The sequence below is a fragment of the Leucopleurus acutus genome, assembly GCF_964270905.1.
Source record: "Leucopleurus acutus genome assembly, chromosome: 10".
Lineage (NCBI taxonomy): Eukaryota > Metazoa > Chordata > Mammalia > Artiodactyla > Delphinidae > Leucopleurus > Leucopleurus acutus.
The window spans coordinates 32,575,848-32,595,745 of NC_139153.1; the positions used below are offsets into that span (position 1 = coordinate 32,575,848).

The 19,898-nt window shown below is 45.3% G+C and overlaps 2 protein-coding genes across 2 annotated transcripts in view; both read left to right on the top strand.

The window, feature by feature from the left end:
- The window catches only part of ARF4 (ARF GTPase 4), a 1,077,785-nt gene that overhangs the window by 390,492 nt on the left and 667,395 nt on the right, over positions 1 to 19,898 (top strand). The window lies entirely within an intron of this gene.
- The window catches only part of IL17RD (interleukin 17 receptor D), a gene marked incomplete at both ends in the record, with an annotated part of 60,562 nt that overhangs the window by 22,337 nt on the left and 18,327 nt on the right, over positions 1 to 19,898 (top strand). Inside the window, one exon of the mRNA XM_082847582.1 lies at positions 17,516 to 17,573. Within this exon, the coding sequence (XP_082703708.1) occupies positions 17,516 to 17,573 (58 nt within the window). The remainder of the gene's footprint in view (positions 1 to 17,515; positions 17,574 to 19,898) is intronic.

Genomic DNA, 19,898 nt, shown 5'->3' on the forward strand with positions numbered 1-19,898 from the left:
TTTCTTCTTAGGCAAATCTTCTAGAAGGTTATTGTTGCTAAGAGAGTGAGGCTAGTCATTCTTTAATATCAGTCAACAAGATGTTGGTATGGGGTTCTTCAAGTATGGGGAGAATTTCAAAACAGTGTGAAACTTTTAAAGACGAGATAGAGAGGTATTTGCTAGAGCTGGAAAGTTCTTTTTTATGCCCTTAAAAATTATGCTTGTGAATTGAAGCTGTACCTTCAGGAAGACATGAGTGTAGTATGGTTAAGTTATGAGGGTCACAGCTCTGTTACTACCCAATAAATGTTCATTAGTGATAAGCATTTAACCAGTGTGGTAGTTACTGTTTTCCTAGAATATGCCTTTCTCCAGACTGTTCTGGGTGTCTGGAAATAAACTCAAGAGGTGTAATATTCCTGCGGGCCTCTTCTCAGAGATGAATCAAAGTTCAGAGATAACCACATTTCAGCTTTATTCCCTTACTTTTGGGGAAAAGGTTGTTAGCCAGAAAGCCAAAATTGATCCACTTAAGCCTGGCAGTGATATGGATGTGTGCCTGTCAAATGGCCACAAGTGATGAATAATGTCCAAAACAGGATGGTCTGAAAATTAATATTTGTATTTGTGCCTTTGTGCTAAAATTTACCCTTTCTAGGAATTTTGGACAAAAAGAGTTTGCCTGAACTGAAATCTAATTTGATAACTTTGAGTTCTAGCTTATCTTTTGAACTTTTTTATTTCGTGTTGAATTCTGGGCAGTTGTCGGTTATTCTGAATCCTAGCTATTAGGTCCGTTGGTTAGCAGTATTTGGTTAAAAAAAGACCTGAGTGTTGGTTGCCTCCACATTTTTCAGATAGCATTGTTTCAAAAAACTGCCAAAAGGTTTTACTAATTTAACAGTGGCTCAAACTGTAAAGTGCTGAGCAGAAATTGGGGAGCGTCATGACATAGGGTCCCTGTGCTCTTCTCTGTGATAACATGGGAGATTGGACGGCTGTCCTGGCAGGATGTAAAGCTCTGATCCTGTACACAAAAGTCTGACAGCGAACCAGAATCTTTTCAACGCCTTTTCCAGTGCTAATGTCACTTGTTTTTAAGTTTTCAAACATATGAAAAGACTTCCTTTAGATAGTACTTATAATATGCTTCCTACTTTATTTATTTATTTTTGGCTGCATTGGGTCTTCGTTGCTGCGTGCGGGCTTTCTTTAGTTGCGGCGAGCGGGGGCTACTCTTTCTTGTGGTGCGTGGGCTTCTCATTGCGGTGGCTTCTCTCGTTGCAGAGCACTGGCTCTAGGCATGCGGGCTTCAGTAGTTGTGGCATGCAGGCTCAGTAGTTGTGGCTTGCGGGCTCTAAAGCGCAGGCTCAGTAGTTGTGGCACATGGGTTTAGTTGCTCTGAGGCATGTGGGATCTTCCCAGACCAGGGCTCGAACCCGTGTCCCCTGCATTGGCAGGATTCTTAACCACTACGCCACCAGGGAAGCCCAATATGCTTCCTAGTTTTATAGGAAACCAGGGGATGGGTCTGAATAGCAGCAAAAGACATGGGAATTTATTTATATGGAGGAGCTATTCTAAATGAGCCATCAATATTATTATTTGCTCAGGGATTTGTATAATCAAAAAGGTGGTTTTCATGCTGAAAATATCCATCTTGACATTCTTTTACATGAAACCTATTTGACGTTCTTTTTTTTAATTCTGTTTCATTCTCCTTTGCCTAATGGTCTTTCCTGGTTCCTCTTCTACTTTGCCAGCCTCACTTTTTCTATCCTCTTTTCCTCCTCACAGGCTCTAAATGTGGATAGTCCCACAAAGCCCAATTCTTGGCCCTTTGTTCTTTTTTATACCTCCTCTTAATTAGCCCATCTGTCCTTAAGGTTCTGTAGCTTGACCTCATGCATGACTTCCTGCCTTCTAATCCTGTATTGCCAAAAAAATACGGTATTATGTAGAAGATTCCCTGTCGTCACCTCACCCTCACTAAGTTTTTTCTTAAAATAGAAAAGACTCCTTCCCCAGGGTTCTCTTTATTGCTGTAAAATCACTAATCTTCCGGGTTCCCAAAAGAGGAGCCTTCAAGTTACCTTTGCATTCCATCATCACCTCTGTATCACATTTGTCATGAAGTCCTGCCATAGTTTCTTAAAAATGCCTCTCAGACCCGTCGTTTCATCATCTCCCCACCACCGCCATCCTTCTCACCTCACACCTGTAGTTGCCGCCTCTCCTGCCTCCAGTTGTCCACCTTCCTATTTCTTCCTACAGACGTGGCTACAACACTGTTTTATTACTGTTACTTTCCTGCTCAAAATCCTTGTTTCCTTTTTCCCCCTTTTAAAAAAATTGTGGTAAAATATGCATTACATAAAATTTTCCATTTTAACCATTTTAAAGTGTTTAGTTTGGTGGCATTAAGTCCATTCACATTGTTTTACAGCCATCACCACCATCCATGTCTAGAACTTTTATCTTCCTAAACTGAAACTCTAAACCCATTTCCCCCTCCCCCAGCCCCTGGCAAACCGCTTATTTCACATTCTGTCTCCATGAGGTTGACCATGCTGGGTACCTCATGTAAGAGGAATCACATAGCATCTGTCCATTTGTGCCAAGGTCAGATTTGTAAAGATTGTTTGTAGTGAATCTGATCTTTAGGAATTTTGATGGAGAGTTGGAAAAAGCTAACAAAGGGCCTTTATTTCTGAGTCGTCTTCTTTCTGTCTTTACTATTAGTGAGCTCCGCCTGGGAGCATGGCCCTGGTTTACCCCAAGTGTAGACAGGAAAGTCAAGGTGGGTGAGAATGACTGGGGAAGATTAGAGAGGTGGAGATGTAGACTCCCACCTTGGGCGTCCGTGGCACTAATTCCAAAAGTTAGTGACATTTTTGGTCACGGAGGGAAGATAGGTGGAAATTGGAAGTGGGTGGTGCTCAGGACTCCCTTTCCTCCTTCTTAAATGCCTTCCATCTGTATTAGGGGCAGGGAATGTGGCCCATTTTGAAAATAAGAGGACTGTGTAATGAGACCCCCAGCTTTAATCCTTCCGCTTTTGTCGGTGGCACCTCCGATCTGCAGGCCCTGGGATCTGACTCCTCCCTTTGATTAACTCTCTGCTCCTTTTGGTTCATTTGAAAGCTGTTGTTTCACTGCCTGTTTCTTTGCTCCTCTCTACCCCGAGCCTAGCCCACTGCTACCTTGGCCTGGATTGGAGACCCCTCCCCTGCACTCCTGTCTGCCACCTCAGGCTGTGCTCACCTCTGTAAGGATCACTCTGTTCAGGTCTTGCCAAACTCCAAGATGCAACACATGCAAAACTCAGCCCACTTGCCCATCCCAGCCCTGCAGCGCCCATTCATTTGGGGTGTTTAACACGGAAGGGATGGGGGTGTGGGGTCAGTTACTCCAGCTTGCCAGTGTTCGCTCTGGCTGGTGAGGGAGGCTCCACATCATCCCTGAGGACTAAGGGCCATTTATTGAATGTTTACCATGCAGCCACATGCTCCTATGTCTGCATCTGCTTGAAGAGGGTCATCTCCCCATCCCCACCCACCCCAAAGCTCGACATGCCCTAGGGTCCAGCCAGAGACCTGCCTCCTCTGTGAAGACACTTCTCTGGTCTCTGGTGAGCCTTCCTCTGTTCACTTCCCTTTCTCTGGGCTCCTGTGATTGGGAGCTCGATTGCATAACAGCATATTCATGCCATAAGGTATAACACTATGGACTCTAATTTCATATTTTTTTTAACCTTGTTTTCCAAAACAAATTGTAAACTCCTGGAGGAGCCTTATTCTCCATCACTCAAAATGGCCTTCCCAGTGTAAAGCATACCTCTGCTGATAAATTCTGGGGCTTGAGCTAAGTTTTTGAGGCAGAGATCATTCTTTCTCCTTCACACGACACGGGTGTTGTGATTCTAATCACAAAATGGAGATTACATAGCGAATGATTTTATCTCCTCAGTGTGCTCTGTAGAATCTGCCCACACTGGTGTTCTCCCAGCCACCCCGACTCTGAACAGTTGAAGCTCCAAGGTTTCCGCGCGGCTGTAATGTGACTACCACGCCTGATGAAGCTGTTGTCAACCGCTTCCTGGATTTGCCAGCATTTCCTTTTTTTTTTTAATACATGTATTTATTTATTTATGGCTGTGTTGGGTCTCCGTTGCTGCACGCAGGCTTTTCTCTAGTTGTGGCATGTGGGGGCTACTCGTCGTTGTGGTGCGTGGGCTTCTCATTGTCGTGGTTTCTCTTGTTGCAGAGCACGGGCTCTAGGTGCCCTGGCTTCAGTAGTTGTGGCCCGCGAGCTCAGTAGTTGAGGCTCGTGGGCTTTAGAGCGCAGGCTCAGTAGTTGTGGCGCACGGGCTTAGTTGCTCTGCGGCATGTGAAATCTTCCTGGACCAGGGCTCAAACCCCTGTCCCCTGCATTGGCAGGTGGATTCTTAACCACTGCGCCACCAGAGAAGGTGCCACCAGCACTTCCTTTTAATTTACACAGTTCTGTTATTCACATGAGACCAGCCAGCTAATCATAAAATCCCCTAAATTTGTGTAATTTTCTTTTAAACATACAGGATAAAGCATAGTAATTTGGTTACCTTATAGGGCAACATTTAGGGAACCAAGGCCAACAGGCAACCTACCAAATTATGAACATGTGTATGTGTCCCCTTCTTGATGCATCTGCCTTGTTGCCTTTTCCACATACACAACTGGCTTTAGAACAGGTGAAAGGGCCTGCTTTACTACTTTTTAATAATGGCTACTTAGAGCTGGCTGGACCCTTAGAAAGAATTTGGCCCAATGGCCCTAATTTTTACCTCATTAGGATCTTTTTGCTGTTTATCCCATTGGTCCCACATGGCTCTCCCAAAAGGAACTGCATTAGCTGGTAGCAATTTATCAGAACAAATGGTCTGTGTATTAGGATCTAACTTATGTCAAGTCAGAGTCCATGTGATACATGCAACAGAGATCATTTGGAAGAGTCTTCAAAGTGATGGGGAGGGGAGGAGTTTGGGGGGTGCTTTTTGTTTTATTGAGATATATTGATAATTGACTTATAACACTGCAAAAGTTTACGGTACATGGCCTGTTGACTTGATACATTTATATTGTAGTATGATTTACAGTAGCTTTAACTGATACCTGTATCACGTCCATAATTATCATTTCTTTTTTTGGAGTGAGAATATTGAACATCTAGTCTCTTAGCAGTTTTGAAGTATATAGTACAATAATGTTGACTAGAGAGGATTTTCATATTCTTCTCTGTACTTAAATTTCCTTTGCCTTGAACTTGTTATATTTACAAAAGTAATAAAGCCTCTTTCAAAGAAAAGCCCACTATTTTCCTAGAAACTTGAAAACCCACCGTTAGGGTTCTCTGTTTTTGAGAACCACTGAATATTGCACTCCTCACGGACAGTTGGGGACGTGGTAGACAGGACTTGGTACCTGAGCCAGCTGTGCCTGTGTGGGACTTTTCCTCAGTGCTCCTATGACTGACGTGGCTCCATGTCCCACAAAGCCTGACAGCTTGGCCTCACATCCACCCAGCTGCTCAGTTTGAAATCATTTTAGCCAGAACCTTTGGACCTCTCTTTTTAATTAATTAATTAATTTGGCCATGCCTCGCGGCTTGTAGGATCTTAGTTCCCTGACCAGGGATTGAACCCGTGTCCCCTGCAGTGGAAGTGCGGAGTCCTAACCACTGGACTGCCAGGGAATTCCCTTTCTTAAAAATACCTCATCACTGCTTTTAATTTTTTCTGGTAAGTCTCTGTTTCACCCTAACTTCATGATAAAATGTTACAGGCTTCTAACTGATTTCCACCATATTGCTTTGATTTTGTAAACACTACTCCATGGGAAGGCTAATGAAGGGACAAGGTGCATTGATTTCTTCCTGCTGACAGGTCAAGGAGGAAGGTTATGTGTGCCATTTGCTTGCCTCAACCCCTTGGGGGAGTAGGAATCCACCACCAGGGCCACTTCATCAGAAAGGAGGTGTGCACCTACCTGCTGTTCCATTTGCCCTGCCTGCCTCATATGAATTTGCTAATTTACCTCTCTACCAATCTATGCCAGGAGTCCCTGGGGAGGTAGTACAGGGAACTCTTCATTCCTGGGAACTCTGCACTCTCTCCTTCACCCACAGGGAACATTTACCTTAATCTGAAATCCACCAAGACATTGATACTTCATTTTTACTTTATTCTTTGCCCTCCTTCCCAGAATGACATTTTAGCTGTTCAAGGAAATAAAAACCAAGCTGAATAGTTTTTGGCAAACACAATTATTTCCTGGCCTAAAATCATACAATGATTTAATTGGTATGTCGTTGTGTGTGTGTTTGCATGTGAGTGCTTTAATGGGAATTCCATGTGGTATCATTGGGAAATTAGGAAAGAGAGTCTTCTGAATTTATTGCTTATAGTTTAAGGGCAGACTGCTGGCTTCCATCCAAGAAGTAGGGAGACTTAAAGTTGCAAGGACCATTAGCATTGGAATATATCCTTCCGATTACCTACTATTTAAAAATTGGTTTGGCAAAAGGTAAAAATCACAGCCGAAGGTGAAATGATTTACTCTTTGAAACTTGTTGCGTTCATGTAAATAAGCTTGTGGGGGACTTGGCATCATGGAAGTGATAGTGTCCTTTCTCTGCTGTTACCAACATCTAATTTTTGAAGCTTGAATGAGTTTTGGTATGTCTGGAGCAGAAGTCAAAGTCGTAGATAATTCTTCATTTTGGAAAACTGCAGTTTTATTTTTTTAAAAACTTAAAAAAATGTTTTTTAATTAATTTATTTTTGGCTGCGTTGGGTCTTCACTGCTGCGTGTGGGCTTTCTATCGTTGCGGTGAGCAGGGGCTGCTCATCCTTGTGGTGTGTGGGCTTCTCATTGCAGTGGCTTCTCTTGTTGCGGAGCACCGTCTCTAGGCACGTGGGCTTCAGTAGTTGTGGCGCACGGGCTTCGCTGCTCGGCGGCATGTGGGATCTTCCTGATCGAACCCGTGTCCGCTGCACTGGCAGGTGGATACTTAACCACTGTGCCACCAGGGAAGTCCCTGGAAAACTGGAGTTTCAGATTATCCTCCATAGTGGTTCTTGGGCAAATATTTAAGAATGTATCCCAAACATGACCTAATTTTGTGTGCTGACAACAGACACGACAGACAGGAAGAAGCAGTTGAGCAGAAGTGGGAAACTCAGCTGTTTTCTCCATCTTCTAGACACCACGAGTATGTTCCTTCCCATTCAGCAAAGGGAGGAAAAAAAGAATAAGAATTAACCACACTGCAGTTTATTTTTTTAAAACAAAATTCAGTAAAACTGAATTGATTGCAGATGTGACTGTTGTCACCTGTGATCCGAAAAGTGATAGAAGCTCTTTAACTGTGTTTAACAGTGTTTAACAGCAGAAATAGTTGCCTTTTATGCTCCTACTTTCTGAAGTTCATGAGTCCCAACATATCTTGGACAAATTGTTCAATTTCTGAGTTGTAATAAATACTGCCCACAAAGGATAACAGTTGAGACATTAATTCGGAGTTTTATTTAAAACTGAGATCTTACTTCCAACCACCTCGTGCCCTATTTGAATCTTGTTTTGTAATTGCCAGTTTCCCTTGGGTCACTAAACCACTTCTTCTGTAGGCCTGGTGTTAAGCTCTCATGCTATCAATAAGGCAGGCAGGTGAGAGCCTGGGTGGATTTCAGGAATGCTGAAACCTCCTGAAGAATTTGCATGGGTACATGTGTGCCACAGCTCTCACTAAGTCCTCAAAGACATCTGTGTCCCCACAGAAAAAGCTGGGGCCCTCTGTTGGGAGGGATGACGGGTAAATGAGAGGTTTTTAGGGATGTGGGTTGCAGCTATATAACAACTCACACTCCCCCATTTTCAGATCTGATCAGTGATATTACTCAAACCTTCAGCACATCCTTGCATCTTGAGACCATCTTGCACTTTAGCCCATGAGCACACTTGAATGGGACACCTGTGCTTAGGGGGGGACTGAGCTGAGCGTCGAACAGCCTGGGTCTCACGTTGTCCGAGCACCGTCATCGTTGTTCGTTTTCACCCTCGTTAACGCAGGACAACTAACACGGCCCCGGTAACCGTCAGGTACTCAGCAAATGCCAGTGACAGGCTTGTAGGGGAACGGCTCTGGGAAATCGACGTGGAGACTTGATACTGCTCCCAAGGAACTCACATTCCCCCTAGTGGGGGGAACCAAGACTGTTGAGACTTGCCCCGGAGTGTTTGGTGGGCTGGAGGAGTGGCTGGGAGTGGGGGGGTGGGGCAGAGGAGAAGCTTGTTCTCTTGCTTGTTAACATTTGAGGGTCTTTGACAAAGGAAGTCTAATGTCCTGCCCGGTCAGCCGGTGATTGCCCCCCACCCCCGTTGTGCACAGGAAGTCAGACACTAATGATGGTAGCAAGGGGACAAAGGCGCCCAGCCCGGGAAGGGCCTAATTGCTGTGTCCGGCTCCCAGGCGGCCGGCCTCAAGCTGGTGGGGTTGGGCAGGATGCGCTAAGTGTTAACACCTGGAGCCACGCTGCTGACTTCCTGGTGCCTTTATTTTTTCACCCTGTGTGGCTGGGCGCGCGCGCACACACACACACACACACACACACACACACACACACACACACACACACACACACACACACACACACACACACACACACACACACACACACACACACACACACACACACACACACACACACACACACTGCAGCTGCATCTCGGGGACATTTTGGGATGTGTTACCTAACAGACTAGGTGGAAGTGTTGGATCGGGAGGTCACAGGGCTGAGGACCAGAAGGCCTGAGTCCCCTCAATCTGCCCGTGGGGCTTGGTGACTGTTGCTTTACCTCTGGGTGAGCTGATTCCCCTCCTTTCCCCCAGGAAATCTGAGAAAGGCCAGACCTTGCAAAGAGGCAGATACGTATCAGAAGGGTCAGTGGAGTTTTGGCTTGGAACATTCTAGTCAGAACTGATGGAAGAATGCTCCTAGGGAAAAGAGGGATGAGGGTCTTTACCACGGTTTTGAGCCAGTTGGGGTCCTAGAGAGGTAGGACTATGGCAGGATCAGGAGTGATGGGAGGCACCTGCCAGCACTCAAGGCGGGTTGTGTTCTGTTTGTGTATATCTGAACCCACACCTGGAGGGGCTGGTTGGAGGGGTTGCATCCCAGGGAAGGGGGGAAGCCAAGATGCACCCCCTCATTTCTATGTGGCGTCTCTGGAATCTTTGTGTCTAAACGTGGCTTTGGACCTGGGGCCTGGAGAGCACTCAGTGGCCTCTGGGAGCTCTGGGAATGCCCCGAAATTGTATAAGAAATGTTTCTGTGGGAAATTGGGTGAGGAATGTTTCTCACAGGATTCTTCTAGGGGTTCTAGAAACCCTTTCCCCTTAACAGCAAAGGGGTCATCAACAATTAAAAGTGAAGACATCCTGCCTTGGCAGGAGCACTGCTGGGATGGCATTAATGGCTCATTTCCGGCAATGGGCAAAGCAGCCTGGGAGCCTGAGCTTGATCCCTCCCGGAGGCAAGCAATGTGGGGTGGCCCTGAGCACAGGTTGACTGACTTGGATTTTTGCAGCCAGAGACAGGAGAGTTTAAGTAACTTATGAAAAGGTGTCTAATGTTGACTTGCTGCTTCCCTCTGTTATTTTAAGGAGGTTTTTCTGTCCAAGACCACTGTGTGGACAGAAATAATAGGCTGACAGAAGGGGTCGCCTTGCTTTATAGTGCAGCCTGTGATGTTTCGATTAGCATTAAAACCTGAAAGGGCAGCCTTCCATAATTTCCAGAGATGTGAAATCCACCTTGAAGGAAGCACATGTGTGGGGCATGCTGGGGACCTGCCTAGCTGGTGGAGGCTAGGTCCCCATGGCAACATCACAGTCCCCCATTTCTGCAGGCATTTATGCTGTAAAAGCAGAATTCCAGATGTGATACAGTATTTGGAGACTCCATCCCGGGGCCTCGGAAGCAGTATTTGAAGTCAGCACAATTCAGTGCACAATGTCTGTGTGGTCCTAAGGCTTTTTATTAGTAGTTTTGTTTTGATCCAAACATTTCCTCTGAGTTTAGGCATAACAATCATGTTTATAGCTCTAAGTTTTCCTCTGTTGTCTAATCACTATTTTGCCCTCGCGGGAAGATACTTTCTCGGGCTTCTGGAGCAAAGTCTTTGTAACTACCTTTCACTGCTACGTGAGAGGGAGCCGGTAGCCGATTTGCTGGGTCTGTTCTCGGGTGGTTGGTTGTTTGCTTCCTCTTCATATCCGGTATTTACAGAAGACCAGTTAATCTGTGTCTGTGAGTTGTCTGTGTGTGCTTTTGAAACTGCAGATGGGTTGACTGTTACCTTAAAGATGCCAGTTCTTTAACATGAGGTTCTCATTTGTGTGGATGGGAGTGGTGTGTGCAGCAGAGGGGAAAGGTCTGGCTCTCCGTCCAGAGGCATGTTTTATAGCTTGCTTTTAACATTTTGGGGATTGGAAAAATCCTGTCTGTTTGCGAGTATCAGCCATGAGAGAACACACAGCCCAGATCCTTAACAGACTCATTGGAAAAAGTACTTGGGCTTCTGCTTTGTGAAAACCAAGGTGGCTACAGAGCTTTGTTTTGTTTTTAAACACAGGAAAAAAGTTGGCATGTGTGTGTGTGTGTGTGTGTGTGTGTGTGTGTTTTGATATCTGGGCTTTAACTGCATATGCATGTTCCAGTGGCAAGGCAATAAGAAAATTATAAAGTCTGCAGCAGGGAAGGATATATTAAAATGTATTAAATTCCATTTAGGCCACCACCATGTAGAAAAGTTGCTATCATATTGCAGTACATAAATGTATCAAATCAACACGTTGTACACTTTAAACTTACACAGTGTTGTATGTCAATGGTATCTCAATTTTTAAAAAAAGAAAATAAAAATTACTGTCTGAGAAACAACTCATATAAATGCCCTACCACATCTTTGTCTTTAGTGAATGGATTTCCTTGGGGGGGGGGCACCGTGGAGGAGGGTGGAATAGTGAAAAGATGCTTAGATGAAAACTAGAGCTTTCAGTTTGATAAGCAGGACACATGGTAACTTGGCATAGGTTGGCTCCATGTTAGAGGTCAGAAATAATTGTCCCTTCAGCTTTCCTTTGGAGAGCGTGAAATTAGGAACATGTGTGTGATGATTAGCAGCACGTCAGAGATGAATCATGATTATGGCTTTGGTCTGGTGCACAGGCGATGCTTTGGAGTAGTGACTTCCTACCTCCTCGAGCAAATCTCTCTAATTAACTTAAGATCTCCAGGTCTTTTTGGGCCGACGTGGTAATTGCTGGTGGGAACCCACTGGCACTCCTCAAGAGCTTGTGTGTTCCCCACTAGACATCCAAGACCTCACCTCCCCAAAGCAGACAGCTGGCTGGCACCCTGCATGTCTGAAGTTGGTTGCTTCTAGATGGAGAGTGAGAGAGAACATTTCCCAGGAATGTGGAGTGAATATCTTGAGTAGATAGATCGGGCCCAAGCTGTCTTTGTGATTTATTTTCCTTGTGTTTTGGGTTTGCCAGCATTCTCCTCGGCTTGCCTCACCTGGGGCTTCTCGGCCTTGGCTGATTTTTTTTTTTTTTTTTTTTTTAGCTAAAGGTTTGAACTGAAGTAAGTGGGATCTGCCTTCATTTCTGAAATCATCTGAACCTGCACGAAGTAAATGGACCCCATGTCCTGCCTCTAGCCCTCATGATGTCTACTGGTCATAGGCAAAAACATCAGTCCCCCTATGCATTTCAAGCCTCACAGAACTGTCTGCTTTTTAGTCTCATTAACACACTGGAAACTCGAAGATGGAGGCAATGTTATGGAAAAGAGGACGTTTGAGTTGCCCACAGTTTGAAGTAGTTACTTGGTCGGTGTGCCTTTAAAAACAAACCATCCTTTCAGTTCTTTCTGACAAATGGTCTTATTTAAATTCTCACCCAATCTCAGTTCACTAAAACTTTACTAGCTTTCTGAAAGTTCCTTAATTGATTTGAAAGCAGTCTTGTGTAGGCCTTACTGTTTGGCTTACCTTCCATGGAAAGGGGGCACTATAATTAGCACAGTCCTTTTCAAAATGCATTTTTCCTAAATGGCAGTTAAGCTGTTTTGGAGCTGGATTGAAAATGTTGCTCTGGCAAGTTGGTATCTTCAAATGGCCCAGAATCCCCCAGGGTCCCTCAGGAAATTGGCCATCTGACGCCCCTCATGGTGATGCTGGCAGCTCTGTGTGGGACTCCCATTCTGTGGCTGTCTTTGTGTCCAGGCCTTTGCTTTTTTGCCATATGGGTGGAGCATGGTGTGGGTTTTTGCCTTTTGAATTTTATTTCTTTAGAGCACTTAGGGGTTATCCTCCCCTTCCCCTTTCCAGAGTAAAAGATGTTTTCTCTCTTCTGTCCCCATTTGCTGCTTCCTTCCTTGCTCACCATAGAGAGTTCACAGCTGAGCTCCAGGCACCTGGGGCTAGCTTCTTAGCTCGCATTGGAACAAATTAAAAGCTGCCGTTAGTGCACCAAATGGGGGTGGTTAATTAACCAAGAATGTGACACCCTGAGGCTACAGCACTGGCAGGTTTTTTTAAGTAACAGGCAATAAGCAAGTATTCTTTTTTTTTTTGCAAGTATTCTTAATTGTCAGCTCATTAAATATCAAATCGGGTGTAGTAGGTAAGAGCTTGGAATTGTTTCCTGAAGAAACAGCTTCTGAAGCTGTTGTCATCTTTGTGAGTTGCCTTCTCTGTGTTCCCTTATGGTGGGACCTGATTGTAAGCCCATAAGTCACCTTGTTACACCAAGCTAGGCCCTCCTGGGTTCTCTGGATATATTACCTGGCTCAATTATGCATGTATTCATTCTGACAGAAAACTGATATTTATCGAGGGCTGACAATGTGCTAGGCCCTGGACTGTGGGGAACGCCATGGTCACTTTGCCTTGAGTTTCTCCCCATCTGGTTCAACCTGAGCGCTTTGCAGAGATGGAGTCCCTGGGTTGCCCAGTTCCCACCAAGACCAACAGCAGAACACAGTCCTTAGTCTGGTGGTTGGTGCCTTCTGCCACCTTGCCCTGACCTGCACGGCTGCCTCTTCTCCCACAGTACCCCCAAGGTCTGGATGCTGGAGACAGATCATACCTGGAGATGCCACTTCCTGTGAGCGTCACCCTGCCTATCTCACCTGTCCCCTTGTAGCACAACTATCACCATGTTTATCAGGGCAGGAATCATAGCATAACCATTACTGCCTATGAAATAACCATTTCAATATGTGCCAGGAAATGTGCAGAGCACTTGATATATGTCAATCATCTCACATGGTCCCCACACCAATCCTTTCCAGGAAGCTTGATTCAAACACTTTATAGCTCTGGTGAATGAGGCTCAGAAAGGTTGAGAAGTTTGCCTAAGGTCACACAGCTGGAAAGCGGACGATTGGAGCACACCTTTGGCAACTCCAAAGCCCATTCTGTTAACCACTCTTTTACTCCAGATAAGCCCCAGAGTAGCCCGCAGAAACCTCTGTCTAGGACGGCAAAATCTCAAGCAGCAGCTGTCATGGTTCAGTGTTCCGTGTATGCCTGAAGCGGGGAGTGGGGTGGAAGAGCGCAGTGGCAAGTGATCAGTCTGCCCTCGGTCTGGGAGGGGAGAACGGCCGTATAAACCACATGCGTGCGCACGTGTGTGTGTGTGTGAGAGACGTTCATCCCATGTGGCAACTGAAATTATGTAAGTAATTTGCTTTCAATTGCTGCTGTAATAAAAAATTACCACCAACTTAGTGGCTTAAAACACCACAAATTTATTATCTTACAGTTCTTGACATTAGAATTCCAAAATGAATCTTACGGGGTTAAAATCAAGGTGTTGGCAGGTCTGGCTCCATCTGGAGGCTCTGGGGGAGAATCCATTCCTTGCCCTTTCCCGCATCTAGAGGCCGGCCGCGTTGCTCCTCCATCTTCAAAACCCGTAGCATAGCATCTTTAAATCATTGTCTCTGTCTCTCTGCCTTCTGTTTCCATTGTCACATCTCCTTCTCTGACTCTGACCTTCCCCTCTCCCTCTTCTAAGGACCCTTGTGATTATATTAGGCCCACCTGGATAATTCAGAATACTCTCCCCATCTCAAGATCCTGAAACTTAATCTCATAGCCCCTTTGTTATGTAAAGTAACATATTCATGGGTTCTGGGGATTATGATGTGGACATGTTGCGGGGGGTGGTTGTTATTCTGTCTACCACCAAGTGTAAAGAAAACCAGTGTTCTGTGAGCCAGCCTGGACATACTGTTTCTCAGGTGGTTTCTGAGGGCTCTGGAGCAGCTGAAGCATTATTTAGGTGTGAGCTGAGGACAGCCTCGTGGAGCATCTGTCTGAGGCATGTGCTGAGAAGCTGTGCACTTGACGACTTCCAAGAGCGAAAAGTCTTTACAGTACACACAGGAGCTGGTGCCTGCAATGGTGCCTCTTGCTTCCAAGCTCCAAGATCAGCCTTGGATGGTCTCTGATTTCCTGTGGAATTAGTGTTACCATTTTGCATCTACATTCACAGAAGTGCCATGCCAGTCAAATCGTGGAGGTGGATCCCTGTGCTCCCATCAAGTGAGCGTGCAGGCAGACTAATGTGTCAGGAACGGAGTGTGAGAGAGGCTAGGCTAAGGTGAGAAGCCCTCGGGGGAGCAGGCCCCGGGTGATGGGAAGGGCATTCTGGGAATATGAAGGTCTCCAGAACATGTGCTGAGCAGTCATGCAGGCCCAGACGGGGGTGGAAGGTCGGAAGGAGAGTGATTGAGAAGGTGGGCAGGGGCCACGTCAGGAATGGTCTAGGAGGTACAGGGAGCCAGCGGTGGGCTTGGAGCAGACGAATGAGGACAGATTTGCGCATTAGGAGATCACCTCGGTGACCAGAGCTCCTTGAGGTCAGGCCCCGGGTCTGGTTCACGGCTGAGTGCTCTTTGGGGCTTGGATGAAGGTGGGATGCTCAGTCGGTAGTGAATGGATGCCATAGGCAAGCCTCACTGTCCTTTGAGGCCAGCTCACTGGGCCCGCTTCTGAGCAGCTCCACATACATCACAGAGACCTTATTTGGAGTGATTTAGGTTCTTGTATACAGGCTGTAGCACATCTCGCTGTCTTGGGCTCCTTTCCACAATGCATTCATGGCAAGTGCCCAATGAATATCTGTTAAAAACATGTTGCAGTAGAAATACAGGGCGAACAAGAGCAAAATGAAAAGCTGACAAAGTCCTACAAGCTAGGTGATTGGTCACCAGAGTCCTACACGCCTTGGAGCATGCTATTAAATGGAGTGCATCTCCTTTTTGAAAAGTGCTTCCTCTGCATGGCTTCACGTGTCCTCCTCAAACTCCCTTCTCAGAGGAAAGTCATGCAAATTGTCTTTTAATAAAAACAGTTGAGGAGATTCACACCCAGTGGAGTGAAGTGGTTTGCCCTTGGTCCCAGCTAGAGGATGAAGGATTAAGGTACTTACCTTGGCCCCTGGATTACATTTTTGTTTCCCTCCCCTGAGACTCCCCTTTCCTCTCCATTCTAGCCCAGTTATCCTTCCCTCTCTTCAGCTTCTAGTACGTGGTGTTCTTACCCTGGGTTCATCCTTACTGAGGCGCTGCATGTGGCATTTCATACACTGTAGGCTTATTTATGGCTGGCCCTTTCACCCTAGCTGCAGAGACCTTGTATGCCATCTACACTGAGAGTTCTTGGAGGGTCAGGGTGTGACTTGAGATTTGTCTGTATGCCCTGCGTGTGATCCACATACCCAGTTACTGTTCTTTGAAAGAATGAGCCACTTCGCTCCTGAGGGCAGGGATAGTGGCTGTTGTGTTCACCACTGTACCTAGGATAATGTCTGGCTCATAATAGATGGTGAGTGAATTTATATCCTGGGGGTTTGTATGGGAGGAGAAGGGTGTGGCTTGGGGCACACCCCTTGGGCATTACTGAGGGATTGTGCGGGTTTTGCATCGTCTCTTTCCTGGTCCCCAGCTGGTCGTGTTGCTCTGGTCATGGCTATCTGTAAGTTGGGCATCCTCCAGTCACACAGACTGTGGCCCCGTCCCTAAGCAGTTATGGAGGCATTTAGGGTTTTAATAAGGTAATAACACTTTCCAAAGTGTTTCCGTTCAGGTGAGGAATTCTGGAACCTTGTGTATGTGTGGAAGGGAGGCTGGAAGGAGGACAGCTGGAGAAGGAAGGTGAATCAGGAAGAAGGGGAACGGAACCCCAGTAGACCATGGGGCTAGTGCCCCGTGTTGATTGAGATTTTCTGTTACTGCTTATTCCTCACTTTAATTAGAATGATGTGTGTCCATCCTTTTCTGCACAGCTGTGCTTTCCCAAGGTCCATGTTTATCTGAGCCCAGGGATACAGTTTCAGCGGGTATGCCTGGCTTCAGGATAAGCAGCGTGAACACGCTGGTAGCATATGGATGTGCCGGGGTTGTGACCTGAGACCCTGGGCTCCATCAGAAGTGTTCTGCACATTGTGTCTTAGTGTAACAATTGCCCATTAAATACCAGACTGCCAGCATATGGTTTTCCCTAACATACCCCTTGTTGGGTGGAAACTTTAGCTGTGTGGTTAGAATATTTTCCCATCATTTAGCATTTAAGAATTAACATTTTGGGGGAGAATTCTGCAATTAATGCTGAATGGCACATTTGCAGATTATCACAGAAACAGTTAAACCAGTGTCGGGAGATCTTTAGCTGCTCTTTCCCATGATGGATAAGTGGTGGGTCAGGGCAAGGTGCGGCCAACAGGAGGATTCCGGGGCTCCCTCTGTGGATGCTGTAATTAAAATGGGAGGTCTGGCAGAGTTGTTATCCCTGCTGTTAAGAGTACAGATGGCTAAAAGCCACACCCCTAAGAGTTAGAGTTAGACGTTTCAAAGTCTTCTTCTATGATCCACCTTCTATGCTCTAAGCACAGGTATGGAGGCAGTGAAGACTTTTCTCATTAAAAGTAACAGCTTATTCCCACACTCATTCCTGGTCTTGGAATGAAAAACCTGTTTCCTTAGGCTTGAGGAATTGCCTATCTGTTATGGCTTAATAGGGCTTTTGGATGAGAGTGTCTGGTAGGCAAATTTTATAACCAATCAGTGCTCAAAGTGGATCCAACTGGAAGGGTTCCAGCTGGCAGCTCACGGTCACTCTCTCCCAGTTTTACTGTTAATGAATTATTATTTAACCCCCAAATGCAGAGCAGCCTCTGCTGCTATTGTTTCAGGGGACGTGAGTACTCCTGATCCCTGTGGCCTGGCAGTTAAGAATCTCCTGGGCTAGAGGGAGCTGGGTGGGGGGACAGAGGGGGACACGGAGAGCGTGGATGTTGCTTGGTGACTGGCATGACCCTGGGTCTCTGCGATCATGTGTGCGTTTTGACTCCGTGGGGAATTTGTGATGGAAAAGCAAATTGGCTTCACTCCTTCTCACGTTCTCCTGTTTTCCCACAGGGAGTGGGGCCGGCCAGCAGAAACAGCGGGCTGCATAACATCACCTTCAGATATGACAGTAAGTGAACGGCTTGACCGCCGAAGAATGGAGCCCTTTCAGTGATCTAAAGCTTCCACAGTCGTGCTTAATCAGGGACACTGCAGGTCCTGGAGTTGAGGGATTTTCTGAACCTGCTCAGGTTTGTCCACAGAGCTAAAGCACCTCAGTCTCAGTTAAGCAACCCCAAGTATTTCGGAGCTCGAACAGGTCAGTTGTCCTCTAAAGTGTTGAGAGAAGCTGTGTGTGGAGATCTCCCCTGATTTCCTCAGGACATAGCCATATCCTTAAGAAAAACGCAGATGCCTGTAGGGCCCAGCAGGGGAACAGTGAGCGCAGGTACCAGGTGCAGGAGTGGTAGGGACTGTGGTAAACTGGGTCGCCTGCGTCTGGTCTTAGAGGAGCATTGGCTCCTCCATTCCACCTCCTCCAGATGTGGTCTTGAGGGATGTCCCCTGAGCACAGCCGCATGTGATTTCCAAGAAGAGTGGGAAATTTGCATTTTTTTTTCAGTATGGACATTTAACATTTTAAAAAAATATCAGCATTTATTTAAAAAATTTCACAAACACAGAGTGGGCCGAGTGAATCAGTCTCAGATTGGCACAGGGGTCTCCAACTGGCCATCTTTGACTTAGGCCTGGGTTCTCACCTTGTTCCCCACCTATCAGTTGTGAACTATGGCAGGTGACTCCACTTTGGCAAGCCTCAGTTTTCTCATCATGTGAAATAAAGATTAACTTCTTCCTCAGCGTCATTTTGACACTTAAATGAGGTAATGTTTATAACTGCTCATCTCAGGAGCTAGCCTTCCGTGTGCACTCAGTAATTGATATCTATTAATATTAGAAGTCATTCCAACTGGAATTAGAATCCAAGTACCTTTTTGGCCCTTTCTCTCAAGGAAGTGTGACTTTTTCTGGCTGAATTGTTTTCTAAGGGCAGGTGGGCGTGCTTTTTCTGATTAAGCATGTGGAACCCGCCTTAGCATCTGCTTTTGTGCCCTAGGAGGTAATTATATAGAATTATGAGCATTTTAGCCTTATGAGCCATAAATTATAAGTAAAAATGTTGACAAGAAGGAGCTTGATTCATATGTAGTGACTTGACATTTGATTCATCTCTTGGAGAGTTATGAGTAAGGGCTGTAGGTCACATTGAGGCCTCTGGAATAAGCACTGCTAAAGCAGGGTTTTTGAGGTCACGTATGCAATCTAACAATTTTAAGATGCAAATATGGATGTCAAGTTCATGCCCGCAGTTGCTGACGTGGGTACTTTAAGTTAACTGATGAGAACTTACATGGGAAACTCAGACATTTCACGTTCATGATGTGTACATGTTCTGGGTAAATGCTATGATGCTAATGAAAGACTTGCAAGTCCATGAGACTTAATTCAGCTAAGTAAAGACATGTGTAAGGGATCTTTCTTTAGGTTAGAAAGTTAATTTCTAATATATGTTCTTGGTCCTCGTAGATCTTGTATTACATTCAAGAGTTCAGAATTTTCCGGTCAGCTGCAAACAAGTATTTGCATCTCTAATTTAATATGGGGTTTTGTGAAAGAGGATCCTTACCTATAAAACTTAAAAGTACCTTATTGTTTTCTTCATGGGACTAGATATTTGGCCCACGTGCCAATGCCTGTCCCTTGGTCATTATTTTCTTTGTAAGTCTTCAGCATTTAGTTAGAATTTAATTCACAACTCGACTCCTGAGACATCTGAAGCGAGGTTGCATTTTGGCCAAATGTCATTTGGGCATAATTTTTTTGTAATCGGAATCCAAAACGTTAGAGTTGCTAATAATTGGATCCAGGCTGTGCAAAAAACCTAGTCATTGTTTTCCATTGAAAAAGATAATTTCTTTCTCCCACAAGGAAGTTCCTGTTATTGCTCTATTGACTGGTTACTAGTTTGTTTGAAATAGCTAAGAACCAATCACCAAGTTTTCAACAAAAGTATTAAACTACAAATATCTTATGTTTCTATTCCTTTGCCATTTAACGTTACAAAGAAAGAAAATGTCTTGCCTTTACGTCAAAATCAGCTTTTACAGATCCCCTTGCCTTCTTTCACGTTGCATTTCTCGTTTCTTCGTCATGCTCTGAGTGGGGTAATGCCTGAGTAGGTTGTAATACATTGTCTTAATTTGTAGACTTTATATTTGTATAATTGTATTTACAGAAACCCAGAGAGTGCTGATTTTGGCATTAGGAATGAACAAAGGGAAAAAAATCATGATTTACTCTTGTTCATGCATCTTTTCCTAAAGCTGTTTGAGTCAAAGGTTTCTTTCATTATAGACCTCAATAAATGAAAATGTTTGTACTTTACTCGTATGGG